Genomic DNA, 19399 nt, shown 5'->3' with positions numbered 1-19399 from the left:
CTAGGTAATGCGACCAGTAGGCAACGTATAAACCGGGCAGTGCTTAGTAACAAGAGTAGACCAGACGTTTTCATTTAGCGGGCGCATTATCCTCTCCGAGTGAGTGGTCAAAAGGTAGGAGGACTCCTTTAGTGAAAAGGTTGCGATGATGAGAAAACTAATTATGAAGAATGGTGGTTTATGGTATGCAATTTTAATTTGCTTTTGCATTACTTTATTTATTGATTTGTTGTCGTGATTGCGCTTTTTTTTTAGGCTAGTTATTCCCGTATTGTGCATAATACCGTTTTATGTTATATTGTTATTCAAAGAAAACAGGGTTCCTCATTGGCAGGGTGGGTTACCGTTCTCGGCTAGCACTCTGCTGGGCCCATGTTCGATTCTCCGACCGGCCAATGAAGAATTAGAGGTTTTATTTCTGGTGATAGAAATTCATTTCTCGTTACAATGTGGTTCAGATTCACAATGGCTGTAGGTCCGTTGCTAGGTAACCAATTGGTTCTTAGCCACGTAAAATAAATCTAATCCTTCAGGCCAGCCCTAGGAGAGCTGTTAATCAGCTCAGTGGTCTGGTTAAACTAAGGTATACTTTCAAAGAAAACAGGAATGCTCCAATGGTAAAATTGAAAAGCAATTCCTTTTCTCCCATCCTGTAAAAGAATACTTTATTTTTCTCACCAATTAGAATGAAAAGAAAATATCTCTAACCATAATCTCACGAAAGCCTGCTCAAGAGGCCTCAAGTATTCGGATTTCCTTCTGATAAGTCGTGAACGTTGTAAGCATTCTTGTGGTAAAGAGATGCCTTGTTTGCGAAGACAGTATTACCCTTGCTCATTTAGATGTCATTCAAGATGTTTCTCATATGTAATCAACGGATACGTTTGCTTAAAAGCAAATGTGTGTTACAGACTAATACACACACAAACAAAGCCACTCCAACATTTCCTAAAAACATAACAGACACCTCACGCGTCTCGAACTATCGACCTAACCGCTCAACTCTCCTCGCTGCTGGAAGAAAGGGAGCTGGGGATTTGGTACGATACATGTACATGCACTGCCGGAGTCTAAGCGATGTCATGCTACGGTCTACCCCAAAGCCAAATCAAAGTCTTTCAAAAGAAGGCATCGTGCTTACCCCATACAAAAAAAAGGGGAAAAAAGCACGTTAAAAGAAGAAGAAAAATTGTAGTAACTTAACACAGATATAGCAGCTTAACTTTAGGCTACCTGTTGGCTTAAGAATGCCTATAGAAATAGATTAAGTGTAAATAATATCGTATAGATCTGGGTCTTATTCTCTCGTTTATGAAAGATTATTGATATTCCTTAGATGTTTAAAATTCCGTAGGAAGGTATTGCCATCAGTGCACCTCACGCGATGCACTGTAGGCATTTCTTAAGGTTCTTTGCAGCGTTCCTTCGGCCCCTCCGCTCATATCCTCTTTCTTCCATCTTACTTTCCAGCCTCTCTAACAATTGCTTCTTAGTGCAACTGCGAGGTTTTCCTCCTGTTACACCTTTAAAAGCCCCTTTACTCTCAATTTTCCTTTCGGCGCTGAATGACCTCATAGGTCCCAGCGCTTGGCATCAGGCCTAAATCTCATATGCCAGCTCCTTAGATGATTAAAGTAAGAATACTTTTTTGCTTTCTTTGTCCCTAATTTACTCTTTAGTACTTACAACTTGTTTCTCTCTCTCCCAAGGTATTTTTTATTTTACCCCCATTCCCGATTCCTTTCTTCAATCTTGCTGTCCATTACCTACAACAGTTACCTGTTCGTTCAACTGTGAATATCTTTCATTTTCTGGAACCCTTTTTTCTTGTTGTCCAACCACTCAAACTCCCTCTCTTCATTACCCTAAGCTTTGAATGGCCAGAAAGGTACCCCCAGTGTAGCTTGACGGCCTAAATTTCATAAATCAGTCCCAAGTATATGTATATGTATTCTATATATATATATATATATATATATATATATATATATATATATATATATATAATACATATATATATACACACACACACACACATATATATATATATATATATAAATATATATATTTATATATATATATATATATATATATATATATATATATATATATATATATATATATATATATATATATATATATAAATAAAGGCAAAATCCACGAAGGAAGAAAAACAATGGAGTGCTGCAGGCCTTTCGACTGTCGTCCTTTACTTGCTAAGTAAGGACGACAGTCAAACCTCGAAGGACTCCATTGTTTCTTTCCTAAATGAATTTAATCTTTATTATATATTCATCACGTTCCATATTTTTTCGTGATTCAGTTATACACACACACATATATATACATTAATTATATATACATAGATATATACACACACATATATATATACATATATATATGTACATCCATATATATATTTATATGCACATACATATGTACATACACGGTATATGCAAAGAGAAATTGAAAATTGCAATGCATCAGCATGCCTTGTTGTCAGTATCATTCAGGTGTGTTCTTTCACACATCGCCAATAACAATCTGAATTTGAATGACGCAGCCACCGGACAAAAAAAAAAAAAAGAGAGGGAGAGAGAAAAATGAGTCCTTCTCATGAGTCTCCTCCTCGCCTGCCTGCCTGTTACGCATGGAAGACGGTGATTGCCGTCCATGACGGCTGTCACATTTTAAGCAGCTGTGACTTACGTAAAGATGTCAATCGAGTTTTTGGGTTCTTGAGTCGTTGGGGTGGCTGGGCCTGGGGGTGGAGGGGGCGCTGCGTAGGGAAGAAGAGTCCGTGCTGGTATAAGGCCAGTTTAACTTCTTATAAAGTTGTTGGGTGTTTCATGGAAAATTCGGCAAATAGCCTAATATCCGACAGATTTTTGTTGTATGTATGTATGTATGTAATTCTGTCTATCTATCTATCTATCTATATATATAATACATATGTATATGTATATGTATATATATATATATATATATATATATATATATATATATATATATTACATTTGTTATCTTTTCATTCTTAGTATATTGTAAACAATTATACGCACTTCTGGACAGTGTTAAATATTTCCACTTGTTTTTACAACTTGAAAATTGATTAGTTATGTTTTAAACGCTGGCTTGCCCTCGCCTTTCGTTTTATAATAATAATAATAATAATAATAATAATAATAATAATAATAATAATAATAATAATAATAATAATAATAATAATAATAATAATAGTAATAATAATGTAACTCATTTGTATGGGTTTCTTATATCTACAGACGCAGGAAAAGGTCCTTTATGTCAGTGTTGAATCTATGGTTGCCCCCTCATTTGCAGCTTCCCAACATCATGTAGCTTCTACATGCTTATGGCTTAGAGGTGGAGTGATAGGTACATGCTTGACTAACTCTGAAAGGTTTTGGTACCCCAAAATAATAAGAGAATTAAGCTAAAAATGGTAATTAGTAAAAGGAGAGTGTTCTTAAGCGTTCCCTCAAGCAAGGATATGGCGGAGATTTAAATTTTGTCTTCTCATAATAAAACAGAATTTATATTTTTGATGGGAAGTCCCGAAGCAAGTGTCTGGGAATCCTCAAGATTTGCTGCCGATCTCGAATGATCCGAAAACAGCAGCGGAAGCCACTGACACCTCTGTCAAATACAGAGTTCCTCATTAAGTGACTTACGTCACAGGTCTGACGTCCTCAGACACAGTGTGTCGACTGCTGAAGGCCCCTTTACCGAGGCTTTAATGCCCGCCGTGGATGGCCAACAGAAATAACAGTATACTCTGGAGGGCAGGTGTTATCGGCAAGACCGCGTCATATGGCCCTTTTTGATAGTTTTAGCATTAGGGGACTCTCGCATGACGGGCATGTGAAATGAGTCTTGCAAGTCTTTTCTTCAAGATTCCCGGACCTCTGACGCACGGAGGGGATATGGTCGTCATTGTTGTCTTCTTATTGAGAAAGTGGGCAGAATCACAAGAACCGAACCGAAAGGCCGATAATTCTCTGTGTGGTAAGCTTTCACATGTGACGGCCATGTTTGGAAAAAACGTGAAAACCTGAGGCTACATAACAGAAGCTGTAAAGGTACCTGTAGGAAATAAATGTTATTAAAACAACTGGTGTAATTTAAAAGTAAAAATTAAGTTTGTTAATGAAGAAAATCAGAATCCGGAGATGTTAATGATACAGGTTATAGTAGAAAGTAGGAGGGTTAGTTAAGACACCTTTCAATCTCAGGTCTACTCCTGGTCTCCAACGCCCCTCTCTTGACGTAGGGTAATAGTATATTCTGACGGCGTCGATTCCACAATGACATATGAAGCCAAGAAGAATATATATATATAGGATTTGTCACATATCTCGTAAACATTCATGAAGAATGCTCGTTAGATGGTCGAATGAAAGGTTTAGGGTAAAGGAGTACAGTCCTGGATATATCTGAAGGCCTCTGATCACAAGATGGATTCTGTTTATATTCCATGCCTTCTTCTTTCCCTCGTGACTTCTTAATCTAATTCTGCCGAAGGCTGTACGCCAAGGTCTTCTGTTTCGTCATTGCACTGTAAAGCGTCGGCCATTTTCTTTTCCTTCAGCAGGACAGAGCCATTAACATTGTTGTGCTCGACACTCTGAGAATAAAAGATGCCAGCGAACTACACTTAGCTCGCTGCCTGAGTTTATCCATTTACTGACCCCTTGGAGATAACCTTCTACAACATTTGCCTTTATAACTGCCTCTTTATATTTTTCGTTCGACTTAGAAGACTCGCCATTTTGTTTTTCTCCATGGGTGACGTCACTCTCTGACGTGATAAGATGGCCGCGGGGTGCACTCAAGGATTTGATTATGAGAATTCAGTTGATTTTTTTTTTTTTTTGCTATTTATAAAGGAGTAAAGATGAAGTACAACATTTATATGAAGATTATATATATATATATATATATATATATATATATATATATATATATATATATATATATATATATATATATATATAATATATATATCTTTCACAGAGGACCTCAGAAGATGGAGGCAGATACGCCTATTGAAAGCTTGGAAACAAAGGATCTCCTCTTTTGAACCTTCCATATTATTGAGGTGTTACACAAAAGTGATAACTTTATACACATATATAAACCAAAATTGTTCGTTGCAAGCTACATTAAATCATATATAGGTGGGTGATGGGTGTTATATTACCATATGTTAATGACTGTTTATTTACAAAGTTAATGAGTACTGTCATATGAAACTGCTTTTTCTGAGTTTAATCCCGAGTCGGGGTCGCTGGTTTGAATGAGCCTTTCCCAGTGGATCATTTCGCAATTGGTTTTAGCAACATTTTTACAGGCATATCTTTATCCCGACTCCTGCCCTTCCTAAATATCTGCGCATTGAAATAATTTCCATTCGTATTAGGGGAAATTATTTACAATTCCAACAATTTATGTATAAGTACAGGAGACATGTGATGCCTACCTGATTAGCTTGATGTATGAAAATCCTCTGTAGTGTTTGACCTGAAAATCTTCCAGAGTCTTATATATAAAAATTCCATTCTGGTTTGGAGGTGTTTCTCGTTAGTTTTTATACCCGAAAATTACGCTTATTAGTTTTTCAGATGACCATGAATTCGTTCTTTCTGAAAATATATATCTGGTTATATAATCAAATTCAAGTTTTACAGAAGAGAGAGGTTATGAGGCAAAGTCACTCGAATTTAGTTCTCTAATATTGGAAATTAGTGTTGTACCTCTTTTTTTTTTGTGATTTTGTATGTAAATAATCCCTGCCCGGAATGTTGACATGGGAGAAAATTAGTTGTACTGCAATTTTTCCTGCTCTGTACCCATAGCAATTGCTTAAGCATTGCCGCGTAAATACAAATGCCTTTGAGTATGCTTTGTATACAAGATGCGTGTTCATGAACATATTGACAAAATGTAAATACATGTGTATAATGTGTACGTATTTTCTCTGTTTATTTTGAGAGAGAGAGAGAGAGAGAGAGAGAGAGAGAGAGAGAGAGGTAAATATAAAGTTTTCTTTATATGTGACGTCTGTGTATGTGAACGTATAAAATGTAAATATGTGTATAATGTATGTGTATTCATTCATGTTTGTAGTGAGAGAGAGAGAGAGAGAGAGATTCTGTAAAAGTGTAAAATGTTAACAGCCCAGTGGTGTGGTAGGTAAAACAAGACTGCTTTTTCCAACCAACTGCATCTCGGACGTAAAGCCCAGCCTGACCTAACCCAACCTAACCTAACCTAACCTAGACTCTTCCCCTGGTATGGTTAGTATGTCATCGGCACCAACTCTCACGCCTCATACCTCTATCCCCGGTCGCTGCTGACGCCAGCTCAAATTATCCAATCAACTAATCCCCATTGTCTGTTGCAGGTGGGTTGGCGTCCATGGGGATCAGCCTGCAGAAGGAGCGCCCTCGCAGCCTCTGTTGCCCTCGCCTGGGACGCCCCATATCGTCGTCTCTCCAGAGGACTCCAATGGCATAAACCCCGGCCAGGGGGAGAGTGAGACTGTGAGTTTCCATTTCTCTCTCTCTCTCTCTCTCTCTCTCTCTCTCGCTCTCTCTCTCTCTCTCATACATACTGTTTTTACATTGTTTTTCATTTCAATCAGGGCCGTCCAAGTTGTTTAGTCTGAGGGCCACTCTTGAAAAAACAAAAAGTCATGTTGGCCACCTGTGTGTATGTATGTATATATGTATATATGTATATATATATATATGTACTGTATATGTGTATATGTATATATCTGTATGTATGTATATTACTCAGAATTTAGAAATAAGAAGTTTTTATGATATATAAAAAGATTAATATACTTTTACTTATTTTTCTCTAGCAGGCCACTTTTGGCTCACGGGCTTGGGGTTGGACGGCCTTGGTTTAAATGAAGCAGCATTATCTTTGAGTAAAGAAACATGATATATATTGTTACTATCTCCAGTCAACATTTCTTTCAGGTATTAATTCACGTTAATAGCTCTACTGTACTCGGTATTGCCCTTATGCTTCCTTATTATGCCTGATACGGAAATTATATATAAAATCAATAGAATACCTGTTACAAGAATATTTACCGTCTTTTGTTTATGGTGCAACATTCATTCCCATGGAGTGCGTACCGTACTAAACAAGGTGCTTATGGGAGTAAAAATTGACCTTCTTTCCTTCCGATCGCCAACAGGGTTTGGGCGCGCCAGGTCCCAACGGCCCAGTTTTTCCAAACGCCCAGTCCACGCCTGCGCCTCCTCCAACGCCCGCTAATAACATCGAGGAGAATCGTTCGTCACGGCCTGATAAGTTAGCGTCAGTACTTTCTCTGTAACTAAATTTGCCATTTATAAAACCCAGGACTCGTAGTAGATTTGCCCCATTGAGGGTCGTATCCACTAATACTAATTGATTTTCAGTAATCTGATATTCCCATTTCTTGTTTGAACTTGATTTGATGTAGGTACTGTACTGTGTAGTAGTAGTTTGTACTAACATTTTTTTAATTTGTAGTAGATTTACAACTAAAATAAATGATTCGATCTGGGCTTGCTGAGTACTCTAGCATCTTTATTCGTGTGGGAGTTACTGTATAATTTCTCCCTTTCACCTCTTACAAGCATTCAAAAGCCCGTACTGGAACATCCTCCTTTCTCTGTAGTGGTACTGTAGAATTTTGTTGTCTAGAACGTAGCCGTCTCTCTTGAAGTAGTGGTTATTGTGCGTTCCTCTCCAGGTTGAACATGACGACACTTACCCTCCCGGATGGGCGCCACCCATCCCTGGACGGGGCCTTTTTTAAGAAAACCAGGAGACACTCCATCAGTGAGATGCACCAGCGCTTTGGCAGTCAGACGAACCTCCAGAGGTCCAACTCCACCAATAACATCCAGCGAAGCAACTCGAGGAACAGCCTGGCTCCATCCGTCTTGGACTGGAAGCAAGAGGGAAAGTCAGTATAGAGCATGGCACTGTGGGAATGTTTAATGATGATTAACCTCCTTGGGAGTAATTAGAGTTTGTCTTGCGTCTAACACTAAAGATCTTTGTACTGTATGTGATTCTTGTGTTGTGCACAACTCCTTCTTTTGTAGCTGTTGTATCTTTAGACTTTAATTATGATTTTTAAAAAATTGTTTTGACTGTGGGGTTGTCCTATGAACTAGCTTTTGCAATGACTCAGCCATCATAGAATATTGTTATTATACTGAGTTTACTTACAGTGTTCCTCATAGTATGGAATAAGGTATTACTATTTTAATGCAAGTTAAAGTAATGTACTGCAATGACACTATTAGAAGGTGAAAAGAAGTTTTGGCTTATATTGGAAGAAATGAGAAAATCTGACTTTCTCCACTTTTTGGTGTTTGTCGTGGACGTTACATTTTGTTTTTCAGCGATTCCCTGATTGCGTGCCTGAGTGCCCTATATGGCAAACTACTGGTTGTGATGGGCATGGCGTTCCCAACGGCAGAGGTCATCTCTCATGACATACCAGTAACATTTTACAACGTAAGTTTTATGTTGTTGCTATTGTTATTGTTGTTTTAGATTAGATTGACTCTATGTCATTTAAACTGGATGTATTGGGATGCAATCCTTTCCCATCACAGGTTTCAAGACGAGCACATTATTTATTTATTTATTTATTTATTTAATTCTGTATCTTAGTGCACACACTTTAGCTGATTTTTATTATCTTCTCACATGTGAGGAATTACAGTATGTACACAGGAAGCTTTCTTCTCACGTTCAAGACCTTTTTTCCTCGTGTTTTCTAAATGATTGTGTACACGTTATGAATTATATTAAATGTGATTTGATGAAATATAAAAGTTAAGCCAAGGATACATATACACATGGTTAGATAGATATATTTATTAGAACAAATGTTTATAGTGCATACCATACAAAGGGTATGAAACAGGAATTTCTCACTTACAGGGATTCTACCTGTATCTGTATATCGGATCAATAATATTCCTGGTGTATGCATATCTCTTCCTGCTCCACGCCATCAACATCCCCACCGAGACACTCAAGTCCAAGTTTCACTCCATCAGTAAGTAGCTTTTCTTTCATTGTACTTTGAGTCTTACAGTCATGTAAGTACAGTATATTGTTTGGTACAGTTCTAGAAATTATAGACCGATTTCGTTTAAGTCACATAGTACAGTATATACAGCACATGATTTTTTCTTTTCTTTCTTGGAATTCGAGTAACGAACCTAGCTTTGCAAATTTTCAAGAGTTCAGTCGTGTTTTTATGTTTATTTTCATTTTGTGTCAAGGTTGTTATTGTGTAGGAATAAGTATATACTTTTGGTCAAAATTGTCTGCATAGATACTATTGAATCACAGTCTACACACCATATTGATGATATCCTCAGGATTTCACATTTGGAAAGTGAGTCACATAGCCCTAACATTCCTTTGATTTGTCTGTATATGTAGTGAATGACTTAGCACCTTGTTTTCTCTTAGAAACATAACTTCACTTGTGTGAAACACTCCCTGTAGAATCATTCCTGTTTTAGGTAGTTTACATACTACATAGACTTATAGAGCATTTCACTTTAGTTAAGGTTGTATGAAAGTAAAGTAGGCATTACTGAAAATGCATGGCTTTGACAGGCCACTTAGGATACAGTACATTTTGTAATTTTGCATCAACTAACAAAGGCAGTCCAAGCATTGTATAGCAACTTATTTGGAGCACATGGAAGGTGAAGCACAATGAATTGACAATAATACATAATAGGCAAATAAAATTCATTGGTTACATTCACCAGGAAAATGCATTTTTAAGTCATATTCAGAAATTAGGTCATTATAAGTATACAGTACTTAATACTGTATGTATAAGGTGCTGCAGCCCAATAGTAGAGCTCTGGGATCCCACAAATCAACCCAGCAGTGAATGGATACACCATCAGCTGGGATTAAGGAAAGGGGCATGGGACTAGCAACCTCATCCCAAAAGGCTTACCGAGAACAGGAAGGCTCTGTATCCTAATGGTGCAACCCCTTCAGAAGGGGGAAAAGACATGCAGTGGTATACTTATGTATGACACTCAAATCTCTCTGTTGAATGATTACGAGATTGGCCTTGTCTTTCACTGTTGTTTTTAGATTTATTTGTAAATGAGACTGCTAGATTATCAAACATTGTGCTTTTGATATGTAAGTAACATACTATTAAACCTGTCTTATGAATACAGTAATATCTTCACATTATTTGTTTACCATGGTCATGCAAACTGCCATTACTTTTAAGGAATCTCACATTAATCCTTAGTTGTTTGTTGTGCATTCTTACCATCCTAGCTAAGAAATGAGATTGAGTTAGGTCCGAATTATGTTATATGTAAATATGTTTTAATACGTGTAATTTTTATAGTAGCCCTAGCTGTTTTGAAAGATGTCACTAATCCCTTTGTAGTATATGTATTGCTCTATGCTTATAAATTATTGCCTCCGTTTAACAATGCATTGATAATCCAAAAGCCATCGTCCATTGTGCATTTACAGGAAGCCTCATGACTATCCCTGACCTAAGTATGGTCCTCCCCACCCGGATCACATCGAAACAAGAGGGTAAAGGTAGTTGGATATATATGTGAATCACTTGGAGAGATGCTTGAGAACTACTTTTGTGTATAAGGCGTATTCTATTTGTGGCGATCTGCTGTAGTTTTACCCAAGTCCTCATTCTGTTTATTCAAGAAGGAAATAGTGGTTGCAGTCTACTGTATAGATTGGTTGTTTAAGTGTGGTTATTTATCAAGAACGAAGCAAATAGAATATGCCTTTGTCTTCAGGGGAGTTATAGTTGGTATAAGGGTCTCACTAACATAGTGTGTGGTACTAGATAGAGATGAAAATGATTCTCTGTGGGTTATGAAATGTTAATTGTTGTAGGAACAAAAAATGGTGTGAATAGTGATTTTACAAGTTTTTCTCTTCTCCTTTTATCTGGGTTGATTTATTTCCAGAGTACAGTAAGCATGAGAGCTGAACTTTCAAGATACAGTTATCAGCCACCATTAACACATTAATAACTATAACCTCTTCTCACAAATACTGAAAAATGTCAAGGATTTCATATTTAGAGTTATGGTTTAATTACTTTTGATTTTTCTTACTCTTTGTATTACTCTTCTTTTACTACCACTGTTATTTATACTGCAGCCAGCACTAATAATAATGATAGTAAAAGAGTTATGTAAGAGCAAGACAACTACGATCACACAGCCCTTTGGCAAGCATGCCTGGGCAAGTTTTACGGAGACTAATAGTTGCCAGCCCCACTTTTGGTGGAACCATGTTCAGTGCCAAGATAAAACAAGGTAACTAAAGAGTGGGTCCACTGTAGCTTCAGCTCTGAGTTGCTCCACCTGAAGTGACTGGGGATTGTCAATATAATGTGAATATTTAACATCTGTACCCTTAATGCTAGTTACACGACTGGTAGGCTTCAAAAGCACTTGGATAACTTTGGTGAAGTATGACAATCACTCGACAAAAATGGACACACCATACATGCAGAAAATTTGTGAATGTGGCTGCCATGGCTTGGGTTGTAAATGATATCCTGTATTGCCTGACAAGAACAGCAAACAGACTGGGGAAGTGCTTTTGCAGTGTTTGTAGTGTAGACTCGTCTTTGTGTTGTGTTAAAGGCTTTCCTTTCTCCTCTGACTGAGGGAGTATAATGTTTCAGGTTAGGTTAATGTTCAGGAGTCGAGAAGATCCTAGAATGTCCTTGGTATGTCCTTTGCCGGTCTTCTCCAGTAAATACATGAAGATGGTAAAAGTATGCTTCTGCCCAGTCTTGGTTGGTTCTGCTGTGGTTGGGGAGAAAGTACAACAAGTGGAGTTTAGATATAAGTAGATATAACACTAAGCCAAGCTTCCTGTTCTGCTCAGACCTTGAATAATCTGATCAGGCAAGAAAGCATGAATCTACAGAAATCAGTTCTAGTGACTGTGTGTTACAGTTCTTCTGCGACTTCAGTTTAGGATCGTAGTATGCATGGGGTTTTTTCGTCACTGATGAATCCTGATGTGAAGTGTGGCCAGTCTGTTTGATTAGTACTCAAAGATAATAGACAACTTGAGAGCAGATTTGGTGGTTATCAGGGTTGACTTTCAGCTCCAGTTACAAGGTACTTTTGGACAAAGATATTTGTTTCCTTGGATCTTGGGATGTTAAATGTTGTTAAAAACCTTTTAGGAAGGTGGACAATACTTTGAATAGTACATATTACTGCATAAAGAGATCAACAGCCAGATGAAATTGGCTGAATAACTTCAAATGGGAGAACGGTTCTCTTACTGTATAAGATATTTGTTAATGTGTATTCATTACTCAGTAGGTAAGTATCCAGTGCTGTTCAGGTATACAGTGGCCATTTTTGTTACAGACTTTTCAGGCACTAGTCAGTTTTATGTGTATAGGTACAGCAATTGAAAAATCCTCTTCATGCATAGGGTAGCCCAATAGTTCTCAAGCGTCTTAAGTAAGAGTGATTACATGCATACAGAACATTTGTATAAAGCCCAACAAGTACCTATATGCACCTGCTCTTCATTAACGGTTGCTGTGACATTTTTTAAAATCACTGGTATGGGAAATGAATGAAAGATGGCTTCGTGCATTTTTTAAAATACAGTAAGCCTTGTTACTTAGAAACGCAAAAGATATGTATCTAAAATTAAAAATGTTCCTTGTATTTTAATGAGCTATGTATACTCCTTTGCTTTCAGTTGTTTGAATCAGTGTGAATGCATGTTAATTCATGGGATCACTGTAGATTTGCTAGAGGGATGCATGATATAGGGTTGGTCTACAAGAATGTTTTTATGTTCGTTAATTTTACTCAGTGCTTCTTATGTTATGGATAAGTTTGCAGATATCAGAAGCCTCAGTTTTGCAAGAATGAGCTGTTATTCCAACAGTATTTTGTAAATATACTAATACCTGAAGTAGTGTTCATCTTAGTATGTATATTTTATGTGGGGTAACCATTATTAGTCAGTCTGTCTTAAATCTTTTCATGTTATTAAGTTATGGTGTAGTATTTAAGGTTCGTCTTTTCTTATTTTTAAGCAAGATGGCCTTAGGTAAACCAGTATTGAAAAGCATGTTTGGGCTAAATTATAATCAAAGTCTCTTCTTAATGCTGTGTATGGTTTAAGTATTTTTGTTTTTGTGATTGTAAGGCCTCTTGCGCAAGGTTTACAACTATTCTTGGTCTAAGTGACTGCAGTCTACTCGAACACTTAAAATACTGTGAACAGAAATTACAGTAATTTTGTTATAGTACTGTATTTCATTTGTTAAATGATTATTGAGAGACATTAAGGAAGATGGTCTATTAATCTGTACAGTATGATTCTTCAGAGCAGTACAGTAAACCCTCGTATTCGCAGGGGATGCGTACCGCCCCCCCCCCCATAGCTAAAATCTGCGAATACTTAAAACCCCTCTAAAAACACTTAGAACTGCCTATTTTGATAGTTTAAACACATGAAAAACCCTCTAAAAATGCTTATACCTGAGTATTTTAATAGTTTTATCACAAAAAGTGCATGTAGTCATGAAAATTACATGAAAATACAGTAATTAGTGAATATTTCTCAGTGCAAAATACTGCGAATGGGTAGATATGTTCCACAGAGAAATCCACGAATCGTGAGAATGCGAATGCGGGGGGTTTACTGTAATGAGAAAAGTAGAATGCAGTACGTACTTGTAACATTCTTAAATGTTAAATCAAATGATCAGTTTTCCAAATCATAAAAAGAGGCTAAGGATATATACAGGGTTAATTTATTTTAGAATCATGGTTGTCACATGGTAAGTTATATGTTTTATGTATGTTGCTGTACATGCTTTGCTTATTTTATGGGCGTACGTGTTCACTGTGTACGTAAAATGTTTGGTGTACAGTACAGTACTGTATGTCCGTATGCATGAATTTGAATGTGCATTATGATGATGATTTAGTACCATTCTTGAATCTGTCTCCTTCTCTTGTCTGTTAGTTTCTCTAGGCAGTTATGATATCTCAGCACAGTTTAAATATTTGAAAATAGTTTACTAGATAATAAAAGTTACTTAAAAATAGAATTAGAATAATTGGAGAAGCTGTTTCTTTAATGACATTTCTGCCCTTATGTCTTGAGAAAGAGGTTTTGTATTAGGTAGTGCAAGTTTATTTGACATTTCTCTTCATTCACTGTAGTCATCTTTAAATGCTTGTTATCTCATTGTCAAAAGGTATTTTTTCAATTTCATCTACAGCATATTAATTGATAATTCATCTTTCTTTTTCATAAAACATTAAAGCAGAAATGACAGTATATAGGATTTGTTAACGACCTGCGTAAATATGATTTTACAGTATTTCAGGATCTATTTTCCGAATGAAAAAGAGACGAGAGGTGAACATAGGACAGAGATTTAAAACAGTATTAATATCACAGCCTTGGTGATGGAAACTCATATTAAAATGCCTTGGTATGTTTGGATTAAACGGTATGCATGCTTGGGTATTGTGCACCATTAAGCTTGTGAGTTTTAATGTAGTTTTTAAATTTTAGGCACATTACTTAACAAGTTTTCTCCCTTTCAAGTTATATTAATCTCTTCCCTTAAATCTAGGTAACTTAGCCTCCAAAGATTCTCGTCAGTCTGGGTGCGCAGATTTGGACAAGGAGTCTGACCGTGTGTCGATCAACACCGGGAGCTATAGAACCCCGAAATACACTCTCACGGAAGGCACTAACCATGGCTCCATGTATCTGAAGATGGGTGCTGTATGTGAGTATATAATGGTTTTTTTATACAAGTGACTTACCCAGTAATTACATAGCTATAGTTTTCCCACAGCTCTGTAATTACTGGGTAAGTATATATGAATCTTTATTTTATTATGAAAATGTTATATTTTAGTCATTCATCCGTATAGATTAATCACTGGTTTTTTTAGCGATTTAAGTACTTGTACGTGTAATCATTATAGAGAGCAATTTGAATAGAGAAGACTTTAAGAAAATTGTTAACCTGGCTTCAGCAGACTTTCCTTTTGTAATCAGTTAATGTTTTTGGCAGTGTTTGGTATCGGAAGTATGATCTACAGTGGACTGGAAGTTGGCCAGTACTTTGAGCTGAAATCCGATGAAAATTGTGCTGATATCTTATTGGCCATTTCTCCAGCGGCTAGAATGCTCTTCACATTCATCCAGATGTATTTCATCTTCCTAAATTCAAGGGTTAGTGCCCACTTATTCTTTTCATTTACAAGTAACTAGGATAAGAATTACTTGTTGATTTGATACGAAACATTCAAGGTATGCGGAAAGGAAGAATAAATCTTAAGTGCCCAGTACGTATTATGTATTATTATTATTATTATTATTATTATTATTATTATTATTATTATTATTATTATTATTATTATTATTATTATTATTCAGAAGATGAACCATATTTGTATGGATTAAGCCTAAAGGGGCCATTGACTTGAAATTCAAGCTTCCAAAGAATATAGTGTTCATTTGAAAGAAGTAACAGAAGATAATAGGAAATACAGAAAGAAGAGATCAACTAACAGAAAAGAAAAAATAAATCAACAAATTGATAATTAAATAGATAAAAATGCAAGTAAATTATTAAAATACAAGGAGAATTGTTATAGGGTAGTAATGTGTTACATCTTTGCTGGGTATTTTGAAGTTCCAATTACACAAAATCCTCAGGGAGAATGTTCCACAGACCCAGAATCTTTTGATTAATTCATACACGACATTTTCAGGTCGCTATCAGCCGCCATCGAATCATTGCAAGGTTTGGCTTAATGCATATGATCGGAACCAACTTGTGTATTTGGCTGAATGTTTTGGTTCAGGAGACAAAGCACGAGATTATAAACTTGACACTTGGACCTGGGGGCCACCATGGTGGAGGTAAGTTCCAGTTGTTTGTGTCCATCCATATCATGGCTTTTTCATCATCAGATACATTCAGTTCAAGTAGTTTTTGTACATTATTTTTATCACCATCACTTCCCTTCCTACTGGAATGTTTTAAAGCACTGCTGACCTTCTTGTTCATTACTAGATACTGTAGTAGTTTTGTTGCAGTAGAAAATGTTTGTACTCTGTAGACAAGTCCTTTTGGTCTTTTTGATATCAACTGTTTTCAGTATCATTCTTTACTTATACACTCTTTGTTTCAGGTGTAGCTTTGGGATTCATAAGCTTTGTGTGCAAAACTTTCTCATAATACCTGTACCACTATTTATAGTGTAGTACTCATTGAAGGAAAAATAGGAACCATGTAGTTAGTTTAATTTTCTAGTCCTTTTTATGATTATCACTTGATAATTTAACCAAATACAACAGTTTCTAGATATGTAGATGTAATTTTCATTAAAGATCATGTCATTCTGACATCATTGCTCTGAAAATCATTTGCATGAGAAATCACAGCTACCAGTTATTTAACTATACTAAGTATAGGAATGTATAGGAATATGTTATCAAGTACTTGATATATCATTTGTGATTTGGATGCTATTGACTGGCCAACTAAAGATTTATTCATTTCTGATAAACCTACTAATGACCGAAAATTTATTCCCTGCTTAACAATCGTACGACTTGGTATGACTTGGTACAAAAGCCGACGAAAATCAGCTTTAACTTGTGACAGAGGCATGGTCAGGCATTATATGCTCTACAGTACTTGTCAAGTCTGCTGGACATTTTTCAAACTAGCAGTATTTATGCAGAATGTGAAGTAAATATACAACATTAGTTGTCACTACCAAATGAATTTTTACTGATAGTTTTTGCATGTGCACATCCATGCATTCTTACTACAAAAAGTATGACATACACTTCACCACAGACCAATAAATCATCATCTAATATGATAATCTCTAAGCACTTTCATCGCTAGAAATGGAATTGCTGTTTATTACAAAGTTTTATGAATATTTAGTGCTGCGTAGTATGTAATTTCGTATAGGGCAAAATTGATTTTTCACACAAACTCATCACTTCTTAATTGATAACCCTACATTTATCGTCTCCACCAGTCCTAAACAAGTCATTCCCAATTGTAAAGAAAATCATCAGCTGGCCAGTAGCCTTTTGCATGCACCTCAAGGATCCTGAGGTCCTGGGCAGCAAAGAACCTCACTTTTTATGTAGTAGTCTGGACAATTAACTGAGAAAAATGGTGCTATGGTGATGAGGACAGTGACTTTGCCAGTCCTCAGCTGAACCACTACTCATTTAACTGCCACTGAAGATTACATTAAGGAAGAGACCAGGCTAACTGAGTGCCATACTCCAACAAAACTTGAGGAATGTGCTTGAGTCAAAAGCTCAGATATCCATTGGGTGGAACCTGTAGATTGTCTCCTGGCCTCACTCCACAGGCTGGGATATTAAACTTCTTGAGAGTCTTGGTAGAATGCCTGGGTGGTTCTGTCTGTTGCCTGGTCTCTAGTGGGTCTTCCCAATCTTGCAGCTCCATCACCAGTTGGAAACACAGCTGTGAAATTATGGCTAATACCACTGAATCATGAAATTAAAATAAAAGTACGTTGCCGAATGTGTAAAATGTACACAAAACGAAGGGTAGGTACACTAAGCTATCTAGTGCTGCACAAAAGTGTTATGTGAGAAATTATCAGTGGTTAACACAGTTGTGTAGGGTAACCAGCTCGTTGAGATGAAAATAAGTCTAAACACAGGTTGAGGAAAAACTTGCTTGCTCCTTGTAAATCTTAGTTTTTCCTCTTAAATCAATAAGGGACATATTTGCAATACATATACCCTTCTGCTAAGTACCATCCAAGATGACAACAAAAATATGGTGAAACTCTGCTCAACTGGTGATGAAAAACTCTCCCCCTCCCCATAATTTCATCAAAGCTTACTTTTCTCCTAGCAAAGAGAGAGGTGAGGTTAAAATAAATAAATCACTCGCATAATTAAAGAAAATGGTGAAATAGGTTATGTCTAGGAAAACAGAAGTATTGTTGCTAAGGAGCAAGGCACGAAAATTGATGCTCTGTGGCGCCCATGACCATAGGATCCATGAGGCACTTGCTTAATGCTGCCAGCCAGAAGATGATTTTGATTAAAATTGGGAATGCAGTTACTGGGATTCATGGAGAACATGAATGTGGGCTAATTACAATTACAGTTCACATATTTTGCTTAAACACACTTCCTATACAAATGTTAATTGTTTAACGTGCTGTACTATGTGCAGAACAATATTCAATGCTGTACTGTAATGATAATGTGAGGTAGATTGCCAGAGATGATAAGAATTCTGCACCTTTATGCACAAGAGCGAGGGGCAAAGGGCCTAGCCTTAATAATTATAGTACAGCAGTTTATTGTATACAGTAGAGAATTTGCATACATTTAAGAAATTTAGAGTTTATCAAGAATTATTTTATGAATTTGCTTATGAAATGAAGCTGTAAAGATGATAGTTATTGAAGAAACTAATAGTTTTCAAGATGTTTGATATGAACAGTTTTACTACAGATGCATTGTTTTGCATATGCTTTATATATTTTATAAAAACTTTATCCCAGGACTTTGATATTTTATAAAAAATTTATCCCGGGACTTACATATCAGTTTTGGAGCCCTTAAAATTTATAGATTGCTATTAGATTACAGTAAGATGACATCAGTTTTTTCCTTGGTGTAAATGAACACATTATATTTGTGGATATATGATTTTAATGACTGAATACATAATATGTATACAGGAATTTTTGATAGATAGCAAAGCAGATTACATCAGATGCCATCTTTTCGTGTTTTTTCATATATCAGATGCCATCTTTTCATGTTTTTTTCATTTTTAATTACAAATCTCCTATCCTGAAATATGTCAGAAAAAGGTGATGAAGGACAGAATATACGTAAACGAGTTTTGTCACAATTTTATCACTAGTACACCCAATATAGAAAACATATGCATGGGCTTACAGTTTCTGTAATTCTTCATGGTGATTTTGCAGTACCGCTTGCCTAAAGATTTCTCAAATTCTGTGTAGTGCCATAGCATATACTGCCTGTTTGAAGCATGACACATTTACAGCTCTTCTGCTTCACTGCAATGAAGAAGCTTTCTTGACCCTTCTTGACATCTGTATCTTTGTCATTACTGTACTTCTTGATATCTCTTTGACTTTCAATATGCTAACTGTTGTAGACATTGCCAGTAACTATTGGAGAAGCTCTTGGAGGCTGTATTGCTCATATAACTTGCTTTGTGCAACTTTTCCATTCTGGAAGAAAAAACCCGAGCCAC

General features: G+C 36.4%; 1 protein-coding gene across 20 annotated transcripts in view; it reads left to right on the top strand.

Annotated features, from left to right (window-relative positions):
• The window catches only part of LOC136852988 (uncharacterized), a 229540-nt gene that overhangs the window by 194556 nt on the left and 15585 nt on the right, over nt 1-19399 (top strand). For 3 of the 20 annotated variants that reach the window (XM_067129009.1, XM_067128536.1, XM_067128311.1), the window contains exons 3-11: nt 6425-6563; nt 7235-7350; nt 7778-7993; nt 8439-8553; nt 8986-9103; nt 10573-10644; nt 14711-14869; nt 15161-15321; nt 15864-16014. In XM_067129009.1, coding sequence (XP_066985110.1) covers nt 6425-6563; nt 7235-7350; nt 7778-7993; nt 8439-8553; nt 8986-9103; nt 10573-10644; nt 14711-14869; nt 15161-15321; nt 15864-16014 — 1247 coding nt within the window. Of the gene's footprint in view, nt 1-6424; nt 6564-7234; nt 7357-7777; nt 7994-8438; nt 8554-8985; nt 9104-10572; nt 10645-14710; nt 14870-15160; nt 15322-15863; nt 16015-19399 lie in introns of all 20 variants that reach the window. The other 17 variants (XM_067128918.1, XM_067128456.1, XM_067128221.1 and 14 more) reach the window with 9 other exon arrangements.

Source organism: Macrobrachium rosenbergii, chromosome 1 (genome assembly GCF_040412425.1).
Source record: "Macrobrachium rosenbergii isolate ZJJX-2024 chromosome 1, ASM4041242v1, whole genome shotgun sequence".
Classification (NCBI taxonomy): domain Eukaryota; kingdom Metazoa; phylum Arthropoda; class Malacostraca; order Decapoda; family Palaemonidae; genus Macrobrachium; species Macrobrachium rosenbergii.
The sequence above is the reverse complement of the archived record's forward strand: the minus strand, read 5'-3'. Positions and strand labels throughout refer to the sequence as shown.